Source organism: Hirundo rustica, chromosome 3 (genome assembly GCF_015227805.2).
Source record: "Hirundo rustica isolate bHirRus1 chromosome 3, bHirRus1.pri.v3, whole genome shotgun sequence".
Taxonomy (NCBI): domain Eukaryota; kingdom Metazoa; phylum Chordata; class Aves; order Passeriformes; family Hirundinidae; genus Hirundo; species Hirundo rustica.
In genome coordinates, this window is record NC_053452.1 from 13,378,033 (window position 1) to 13,388,897 (window position 10,865).

Here is a 10,865-nt window from a genome sequence, read left to right on the forward strand (position 1 = left end):
AAACTTCCGGAGCACTAATCCTTCTGTGTGTGAGCGAGAAGAAAAGGGACAGAGTGAACACAGAGAAGACACAGCATGAAGTCAGTGGAGAGAGAGTGAAAGTCCTAAGTAGGACAAAGGAGTGAAGAGTTGCCTTGTTGACTGGAATGCTCTTGTGAAACCATGGAGAATGGACTATTTTCTGTAACATATGAATGCTGTTTGGGGGGGTGCATGGCTCTAATTAAAAGTTGTGGATTGAAGCCCTTTGCTCTTAGGGAAAAAGGAGATCTCTAGTTTTTGAGATGAAGTTGTTTTGGAAATAGAAGAAGGGAATCTTTGTTTTATACTAAAAGAGGCATCCTTAAACAGTACCCTAAATAAGCAGACATGACCCATATGCAGTGTTGGGAAAGCTGCTAATGGGAAGGACTTCACAAAGGCAGGTTCCTGGGCAGCTGTCTTTTTGAGAGATGTAATAAACTCGATAAGCCAAATTCAGTAAATCAAAATTTAGAATTTTATTTGAGACTCAAACACAGTCTCCGGTAGCCACAATTAAAAGGGACAGCATCGAATCCCAGGACTTCGGCACTGGGTGAACACAGTAACTGACTACGCCAGCCTGTTACCCCCTCAGTTCACAAACTGGGTCTCATACTGCAGATTTTTATACAGTCTCTTGCTGAGGGCTGACTGAGACCGTGAGACCTGTGCCTCACGGTAGCTTTATTAGATATTCATGTCCATGTCCGGGGTCCGTTGAATAGTTCCTCAAAAGCAGAACAATGTCCTGATTGCTGCGTTGGAGAAGTTTTGGAAATGGTAACATCGGGCCGGAAGAGATAAGATAGTGATCTGATACAATCAGGAGATCATCAGGACACCCATCTCCCTTTTCTGTTCTTTTGTGCTGTCTTTACAACGATTTCCGGCAGAAATTCCCCGTGCCCCTCCGTGCAGCTTTCGTCTCAGTTAACCCTGTACACACCTTTTAGTTTAAAGTAGATTAATGCTATGTGATACATTATTATATTCTGCTGCGAACGAATTATATATTTTATTGCTTAACACGAATTAACTTTAGGACACATATCACGGAGACCCACAAGAGAACTATTCTATGTTGTCAGTGGGGAATCTCCATGGAGGTTCTGAGACTCCTCTCTTAAAGAACTGATGAAAGATTATTTTTAAATGGTGAAACTGACTGAAAACCCCAGGTTTTGTCTATGTTGTTTGTGGGAAAGTGAACACCTTCTGGGGGAGGAAGAGTTTTGAAAATTTCGTTTTGATTCTCATTTTCTCCTTTTGGTGTGTGTTAATAAATCTATTTGTACTTTTAAGTTTGGGCCGGCTTGCCTTTTTTCTCCTAATCCTATCTCACATCAGAGTAAACACTCAAACCATCACACCAACCTTTACCATTTGATAAGAGACAATTTGCAGTTTTCCCAGTCTTGCATCAAAGTGGGGACTTTCAACTTCACAGGGGATGACCTCTTAATGGATGGCACAACATCCCAGAAGTGAGCAAAGCAAGCAGCAAGCAAAGAAAAAAAGCCATCCTGATTTTCATTTCTTCTGCACAAGAATCCCAATTATGCCATATATATCACATCATTTGCATTGCCACAACACAGCCTTTTATATCTGCTTGAGTTGCCAGCTATTTAATCTCAGTCCTCCTTTAAAAAAAGACTTGCAGAAAATGAGATGCTTTCTTTATGCTGATGCAGTTAAGGGAGCTACTTTCAATTCCAAAGCAAACAAGATTTATGCAAGTCAATAGACTGAGGGTCCAGAAGCCCAATAGAAAAAGGCTTTTGTTTGAATAACCCATGGGATACTCCCAGGAATTTACATAAAGTGAATTCTCTAGATCTCATTTAGTTTGGGGCAGTAATTTCCCAGGGTTTGGAAGACATTCGTTGTAGGAGCCCCTGGGGCCCCCAGAGAGCAGTGTGCTCTCCCATGGAGAAAGAGCAAGGTATAGATGAGTGGAACACCTCTATAGGAGTGTATCAGTGAAGCCCGCCTCTGGTTAGGGTGAGCAAAGAGCAGAGAAACCCCATGAGCACTTGCCCCCATGCAAATTTCTCAACCCCCATTGGTAGAACCCTTACTTCCTGGTTTTTCTCTTCCCCCATTGGTCACATTTGGATCCTTCCCCTAATTGGTTGTTATTCAAATTCCATTTCCTATTGGCCCACGTTGTAATCCCCACCCCTACAATTCAGCATAAAATCAGGGCACCTGAGAGCCTCCAGGTTTTTTTGTAGACTGCCTCTGAGGAATAAAGAAGCCCTGAAAGACCAAGAACTGCTTCCTGCTTAGTGTTCCTGTGCCACCTTTAAGAGGAAAAGCTTGGCTAAGCTGCCTTTGCAGCCTCTGCCCTGCTGAAATCACTAGAGGTGCTAAGGCTCGGTTGCCCCAGGAACCATCACAAGAGCACTAAATCATAGGGGAGTGCCTGTGCCTCTGAGACCCATGGTGCCTTTATAAAGGCACTTTGTCGAGGAAGGTCATGGCAACCTGAAGACCCTCAGAGGCCTCCGGCAGTCAGCAGCAATTCACCACTGATTTCAGAAGTGCACATAAAACTTTGGCTGGCTTTGCATGTGGCCCTGAAACATATTTGGGGCAGCATAAAGACAATTTCCCACTTGATGCTTATTTGCCAGTATTAAATGCCACTCAGATCAAAAAAAGGGCATTTTCAGTGTCTGCAGGCACTGGTTTACCTGCCCATGGCAGGGTGTGACTGTGTTCAGTAGCTCCAATATTTACAAGCAGGACACATGTCAGCAGCTGTTTTTGGGAAGGCTGTGTAAAGTTCTTCAAAAGCACAATAGGTTGCATTTCAATTAGACCAGAGATCTAATGAGTCACTAAATTAATCTGTCCTTAAACTATTATAACATCCTTCTTTTCTTAGAGCAGCATACTGAAAAACCTCTGATTATTTCACCAAAAAAAGTTAATATTTTTCTATCTGATCCTGGTTTTCCTGAAGGGCTAAATGTAAAGAGCTATCTTCAGTGTAACATTTTCAGCAGAGCTCAGGAAAGTTCATAGTCCTTCCCTGCACATATTTATGTTAGTACCTGTATAAAATTTGTAGCAGCCACAAACACAGTTTGTCAGTCTCCGGGTTAGACTACTTCTCCAGGCACCTGCCAGGTATAAAGGCAGTGGAGGACTAGTGGTCAAGGATGCTCATATTTCAATATCCCAATGCTCACACTAGCTTACACAGCTTCAGGATTTCTGTTTGCAGGGACACAGCAGAAGCTCTCCAACTGTTTCCATCACATCTGAGCTATTGAAAAAAACACATTTTCTATTTCAGAGTGAATAGGAATCCCATAGCAACAAAACCAATCTTTGTCATAATCTCAGAGAACATTGTAAACACTCCACCTAGGGGCAGATACATTCAGGTTTGCTCATCACACTTAAACAAACAATTCTCTTCAGAAACAGGACAAGAAGATGGGGTAAAATTAGAGTAATTTGCTTCAGTTTGCATAACACCTGGACACAACTGAGAAGTGTCTGTTGGCAGTGGAAATACCCCGGCAAAGAGCTGCAAAAATGGGTGCTGATCCTTCAAGAGAGCATCTGTTGGGGACATCCAGGATTCTGAGGGGATAATTGATGTAGTTCTTTCAGTCTCCCTGACTGACCAGGGGACACTGACCAGTCTCTGGTAGTGTACTTTTGCCCAGGTGATCAAAGCAAGCTTCAGGCAGGCTGGATCAGACCTTCTTCCAGCAAGCACCTGGAAGCAGATAGACGATTACCTTCAGGGATAACGATCATGGCTATGGCAGATGCTTGGTGCTGCCTTCCTGTTACTGAGGGTGAGAAACCGGGCTGTCGCCCATTCCTGTGCATCTCCTGTAAGATGCTGACCCCTTGTGGAAAGATTTTATGTTACACGTACGAGGCTACAAGAGCTGAGAAATGAAAGCTCGACTTAGTCCCAGGGATCTGGGGGAAATTGATCCAATACTGTTGCTTGCCCTGCTCCTCCCTGCTAACCATACCATGTGCAGCAGCAGTGCCTTTTTCTCTCTTCCTGGGAGGCACAAGTGTGATGGTCAGTGTGTGTTTCAGGAAGACTTGTGAAACTGTATCTTCCACAAGATAATACAAATGCCTGAGTAAAATGCAGATACTAATGATTAAGCCCAGGGAAGAGCAGCCCAGAGGGACATCTGGTCACATCTGCAGTTTCAGTGCTGGTTTCAGATGCCATCGCGCAGGATCTTACCCAGTGGTAGGGATTCCCTCAATATTCATTATAAAGATAAAAAAATAAAATTAAATATATAAACCTTGCTTGCCTGTGTCAGTATTTCAGACCAAGTTGAATAGAATGTGACCAAAACATGTCAGTCTGGGGTCAGTGTTTAATTTCACACTCACTGCTCATTCTATTTCCCAATCAAACTGGCTCTGTTGATAGATGGAGGATGCTCAGTGGAGCACCTGAAAAACTGTCAGGTATTTTTCCTCCCACCTCTCCCCCCATTATCAGCTGAGAAGCTCTGCAGTTAGCACTGAGATGACAATCTTTGTGACCAAGTGAAAAAATTGGTTTACAGCAGGTCGCTTCCCTGGTGAATCTGACCCCTCCAGACCACTTGTCCTCTAATACCTGAATCTCTTGCTTTCATAGCACAAGCCTCTGCAAGAAGCATTTCCTGCATCTGGAAAGTAGTTTACAGAGCACAGAGCAAATAAGTTTCTTGTCTGTTCTACAATTTCCTAGCAAACTGGGATCTCAGATTGTTTTGTTCATGCAAGCAGATGGGCAAAAAGTGTGTCAGAGCTGTAGAAACATCATGTTTCATTATTCTCTCAACATCTCACAGAAGAAATCATTTGCACCAAACCATCTGGGGTGTACAGCAGAAACTGAAAATGTCAGATTAAATAGGAAAAACATTTACATCTATGTTATCTGGCTAACACAGAAAGCAGTGAAAAGACCTACTGTTCAGCAAGGAAAATCTGTAGTCATCTTAACCAGTCCCATGAGTTCTATTAAGAGAAGGTCAGTGTAATTAACCAACCTGCCCAGCTAAGTCATGCTCAGAGGCCCAAAGCTAATTTCATTTTATAGGCTATGGCTTGTCTTGAGAGAAGCCTGTTCGTGAAAAATTCCCACATATCTCTTCTGGAACCAGCTCTGCGACCCCCAAACTCACCAAACTCTGATTCTGCACAGATGGAGCTTGGTACATCCAATGTCATTCAGGTGAGCTACAGCGTGGTATCTGAAGAGTATCTGTCCCCTAGCTCTGGACGTGCTCAGAACAGCATGGCTGCATTTGCGAACCAAAGTCACCCTTAAAGCCCAGCCAATTCTTTTCTCCAGCCTCTTCCTGGTTTTTGCCAGTTCTGGCACTTGGAGAAGGTAATTTTCCTCCAGGGATGTCAGGGTTTCCCTCCTTGGCCCCACAAGAAGGGAAAAAAACCCCACTACTCACTTGTATAGATGAAGAGACCACCTAGGACATGGGAGAGGGACATGCTTGGTGTAAGCATCACTATTTCACTGAAACAACTCTTCTCGTGCTAGCTTTTATACTCAAGATATAAAATCCATTCCTTGACCTCGTCTGAGTTCAAATTTCTTCTGCAGCTGGATGCTGAAAAGTGGTGGAGATGGCAGGGCACAAGGTATGAAGTTTCTCAGCTCGTGGGGAAGAGAGGACAGTGCCTCCCAGCAAGGCATGGTACAGTGAGGACATCATGAACCACTGGGAGTTCTTCAGCTAAAAGCAAGGGAAGGTTTTCCCCATCATCAGCCCTGTGCTCACACACGCCCACATCTGCCTCCAGAAAGCTTAAAAATAGTGTCCAGCACATGCCTGTTTATCACAGGGATAAGCAGCTAAGCTTCTCTTTTTCTTCCCTGCTGCAAAATGCTACCCAGCAAGAGCCCACCAGCTCACAGAAGTTGGGCAATGCCCTGTGAGTGAGCGATGACACAGAAGACAGCTTTAGCATGTGTCACCTCAAGCCCTGGGTCCTGCCCCAGGGTCTGCTGTCCCAGTCAGCCATAACCCATGCCAGAGGGTCAGCAGGGAGACACTCAGAAGGGATTTGCACTGTGGAGCCTGCAGGTTTGCTGCTCTTCTCACTCAAGTAGAGTCCTCCTCCTCACCCTTCCTTGCCCAGCTGGGACAATGCTGCCCAGAGAAGAGAAGCAGGCACCTGTCCTCCCACCTTCTCATCTGTAGGCCACCACCAAAGCTGAGTGATAAGAGTCATAGAAAGGTTCAGCATTGCCAGCAGTAATCCAACTTAAGACACTTTCCCTGCTCAACCCAGCAGAAATGATCTCCAGGTGACCATTGCATCCCATGAGGAAAGGGACATGAAGTCTTCCCTCTCCTGTGTCAAGACATAAAGCACCAAGATTCAAAACTGGCTGTGTGATTGATTGCTAAATTTGACCTTCTGAAGGATCCACAGGCATTCTAAGGTATTGCATGTTAATAATGAATACAACCAAGCATCTTTAAACACTTACTGAGAGGTCTCCATGTTTTACGCTAAAGAATACACCTTGAGTGCATTCACATCAGCAACAGCAGTGGGTGACCCAGACTGAAGGCTGCAGGGTGACACAAATCCTCACATCCACAAATCCTTCCATAACTGCAGGATATTGCCATTTGAGCTGTGTACACAGGAAAGTGTCCATACCTGGCAAGAGTGCTGATACAACTTGAAGAATCTCAGAAAAACCCTGTAGGGCCATGACCCAGGAGCTGGGAGCCACAAGTCCATATAAGCACAGGCCTAGAAGTGCAGACACTGCTAAGGAGAGCTACACTTCTCACATGGTTGGCCCTAAATCTGTCCCTGAGAACCAGAGCCAGGAAAAAGCCTTGGGTTCATGAGCTGTTGCAGCAGAAAAATTCTGACCCTACTAAGTTCCAGGAAGAATGTCCCCAGAACTGATGTATCAGATGCAAGCAAAGCAAAACAAGAGACTACATGAAACAAGCGCTTCCCTGGTCACCTGCTCACATCCAACGCCAACATTTGAAAAAGTCAGGCAGAGAATGCAGCTAAAAATGAGGACTCAGTGTTCAGTCCCTGCAACCAGCCAAGCAAAAAAGACCTGAGAAGCAAAAAGCTCTTGGCAGGGAACTTCCATTAATGCTCTTAGCGTGTTGCAAATGCAAAGTAACACAGCCCACAGCACGTGTTTAAATTAGGTCAGGCTTTTTTTGGCATTTCTCCATGTGGGATAATCACCAAGGCTGACACTCAGCAGCCTGTGAGCATGGGATTAATCTGTGCCATTCATTCATGCCCTTAGTCTCTGGCATTTCAATAGGAAAATGCAACATCTCTGGATTCAAGAGCTCCTAACACTCAAAACTCTCACTTTCTCTGGCATAGCCACTCTTTTCCCCCATGCTGTTCTGAGCTGCTGGTTAATAAATACAACAAAGTACTGCAAGTGCCTCATTATATATATCTGCACCTTCATTTCTTTCCTAGACTCTTTTTGAAGGAGACCTGTGCAATTACCCATCCTCAAACTAAGAGGATAGAAGATTAACAGAGGCAAATTCACCTAATGCATGAGAGAATCCCTCCACCACTGCCCTGTGCTTGTGCAGACAGAAGCCAGGGAATAAGCATGTATGAAGGACAACTGAGCAGCCTGACCCAGGATTGCCAGGGTCAGCAGATGGAAACATGAAGTCACTGACCTAACTGACAAGAAGAAACAGGCCACCTTCATGCAGAGCACTGAGAATGGGGTGACAAGGAGAGAAAATGGGGATTTATACCTATTGGATCTGAGGACAACCCAGATGCAAATCTTTGGTGTCAGGTAACCAGCTCATCCTCCCAACAACAGAAATCAAGGTGTTGCCTATTGTTCAATGCAAGCTTGGCAAACCCTTCCCATGATAGGAAGTGACATTTCCCTTGGGAGAAGTACAACTCACAGAAGATGCACTCCTAAGGAGCTGGACTCACTGTATCCATGGGTGAGATTTACACCAAAAGGAAAAGATTTACTTCAAAATACAGAAAAGCAAAAACACAAGATAGAGTATTTCCTATTTTATCAGGACTGTGAAAAAACAAGAAGCATCCCCACTGTTCACCTCAGCACCTTCACCCACTCCCAAGACTCTCTCTTGACCTGGCACTTTTCCCCTACTACCTTAACATGTCACTTTTTCAAGGGGAGCCTCCTCCTTCCTTACAGCCTTAGAACAGACCAGTACAGCAGCCAGGATCCAAAACCACTATAGTCTCAGGACCAACTTCAGCTAATCTTCCCAAGATCAAGCATTTTTCAAAGCAGAGTTCCTTCAGTGAAAACAGCTAAGGCTTCCATCTTTTACTCAAAACCAGAGGCCAGGCTAAGGGGTAAGCAGACATGGCTTGTCTCCTCTGTGATCAGAACCCAATATTCCTTCTCATTCTTTGGGCAGGATAGCATAGGTGACAACTAAAAGCAAACCTTCCCTCCAAGACAGCATTTGATCAAAGAAAACCACACATCATGGCAATTATTAAGTTTTAATGTTTACAGTAGTCACTTAATACAGATACCAAGGGGTTTTAATAAGAATTCTGATGCTGAAGTGAATTCATTGGGAAAGCTGCAGAAGACCAAAACAGCATCTCTAAAATAATAATGCCAAAGAAGAAAAGTTGAGCTCATACTGTGCTTTAAAAGTGAAGTTACATGGTTTAATTTGCATAGAACAGGCCAAGTAGTCAGTAGCCAAGTTACAGGCATTGATAAAGTCCATCTCAATTTGCGTTACTGCCTTTTTCTTTTAAATTTGAACAACTGGTTGCTCATCTCTGCTGGAATCTAGGTAGGCTTACTGGCACTTGCTCTCCAGCAGCTCCACTTGGTTTCGCCAAGGAACATTCAACACTATGAAGTTGCAAGTGGTGTGCTAAGGAAAGAAAGAAAAATGTGGTTAGGAGAATAAGAGCATGAAACAGTGTCATTTACCACTGTTCTACAGTCCTGTAGTGCTCTAGATTTGCCCTCTTCAGACAAGTATTCTGGAGCAGCAGTGCTCAGAGTGAGTCACATCTCTTAAATAAACCTTAAGAAATAAAGCTGAGCAGTCAGCATGCTGAGGATCGGGTTATCTCCTTTATCCACACACAGAGGAAAGCTTTCAGCATGGATAATACTCAAACATAAGCCCATAGGCACAGCTAAGCCACATGGACCTGTGTCAAATCACTGCAGTTGCCATAATGGTACACACCAGTTCTGTGTTTCTCTTATATGCAGCTACACCCCTCACACATGCAGGAACAAAGGGCACATACATCCTCTTGCTGCCATCAACAGAAGGAATGACACACTATGGAAAAACTCAGGCCAGATGAAGGCAGACATGTCTGGTGCTCCCACCCAAAAAGCTCAATTACTCATTACAAAATGCCTGTGTAAGTGCTTGGTGGGACAGTAGAGGAGTGATCTGCTTCTTTTGGGCAGTGCTTTGCCCAAAGCTCTATTCACAGCAACACAAGCCCCACAGGAAAGCATACCAAGAATGTTTACACCACGTTTACATCACCACGGGAAAGAAGAGATGAGAATTCTATGGGGACTGAGGACCCTGGACTGAGAGCCAGGAGGCCTGTAGGCTTGGCAGAGTTTCCTCCACATACCCTTCTGATCCAGAACATGACTACTTCTTGACAGGACTGAGACACATGCATTCCTCCAGCCTGAGCCACACTTACAAAATAGCCAAAAGGCCCTCCCTTCTCTGACGCCAACTGGCAAGACAAGTTCTGCAAGTGCAAAATTTGCTTTGCCGTGTTAAATATAAAGGCATAAGGTCTCTGATGTCGGCTGAGGCAGACAGGGGACACTGACCACAGTCCTCTGTACAAGGACAGCCAGTGGGACGGGGTTGAAACAGGGAGGGCTAGGGGTCAGCAGGCTGTGCCCTGGAGCCTACCTTGGCCATCTGGGGCTCCTCATGGAAAGCACAGTGCTGAATATCAGTTGCTGGCTTTGTGCAGGTTGTCCGGGCAATCTCCACTTTCATTATGTACTTGACTCCAGCCACGATCTGCAACAAGACAAGTTGCAAGAGGCAACTTTACTCACAGCACACGGAAAAGGGCTCTCTGCCGAGAGAAGCCTGGCAGAGAGGCAGGCAGTGTCCCTGTTACATGATGGAAAACAGACTCCGAAAGTACAAAGAGAACTGCATGTGGCAACCTCCATGCAAGCGGCACGTGGCACCTCCTTAGAAACAGGAAACAAAATCCAAGTAAACATGTCCCACAAAGCAGTTTCCTTAGCAATAAAGAGACGTTTTAACTCATGAACAACACAGGGAAGCCACTGGCTCCTTCCATAGCCTGCAGCACTCAAGGTCACTCAGACTGAGAAGCCAAGATATAAAAAGGGGCTTTTATTCACTCTCTGTGAGGAAAAAAAACGACAGCTTGCAGGTATGCCCTTCCTCCAAAGGAATCCGGCCGGCCTCATTCCCAGCCCCCCTAATAGAGAGTACCATCCCCTCACCCCCCCCCCTCCCCGGGTCGCTCACCTGCCTCTTGGCGCTGATGATCCGCACCACCCGGCTGGAATACATGTCGTTGCTGGCCCTGTTGTACGCCGTCATGGCGAACTGCAGAGCCCGCTCCAGCCCCTCATCGTTCTCGGGGTCGTCGATGGTTTGCGGGGCGCCCACCAGCCGCGGCCGGAGCTCGCCGCCTCGCACAGCGCCGGCGAAGAAGAGTAGGACCGCCGCCAGCAGCACTACCACAAGCACTCTCTCAGCCGCCATGGCTCCGCTGTGCCAACTCCCACTCACGGCCGCCGCCTTTTTAAGGCCGCGGGG

The 10,865-nt window shown here is 45.6% G+C and overlaps 1 protein-coding gene across 1 annotated transcript; it reads right to left on the reverse strand.

Annotated features, from left to right (window-relative positions):
- Window positions 1–8,537: 8,537 nt before the first annotated feature.
- LOC120750719 (cystatin-like) lies at window positions 8,538–10,854 on the reverse strand. Its single transcript, XM_040059680.1, has 3 exons — window positions 10,572–10,854; window positions 9,972–10,085; window positions 8,538–8,942 (listed from the first exon to the last, which is right to left on the reverse strand). The coding sequence occupies exons 1-3, from the start codon at window positions 10,809–10,811 to the stop codon at window positions 8,865–8,867; spliced, it is 432 nt and encodes a 143-aa protein (XP_039915614.1). The 5' UTR covers window positions 10,812–10,854; the 3' UTR covers window positions 8,538–8,864.
- Between the last annotated feature and the right edge of the window lie 11 nt (window positions 10,855–10,865).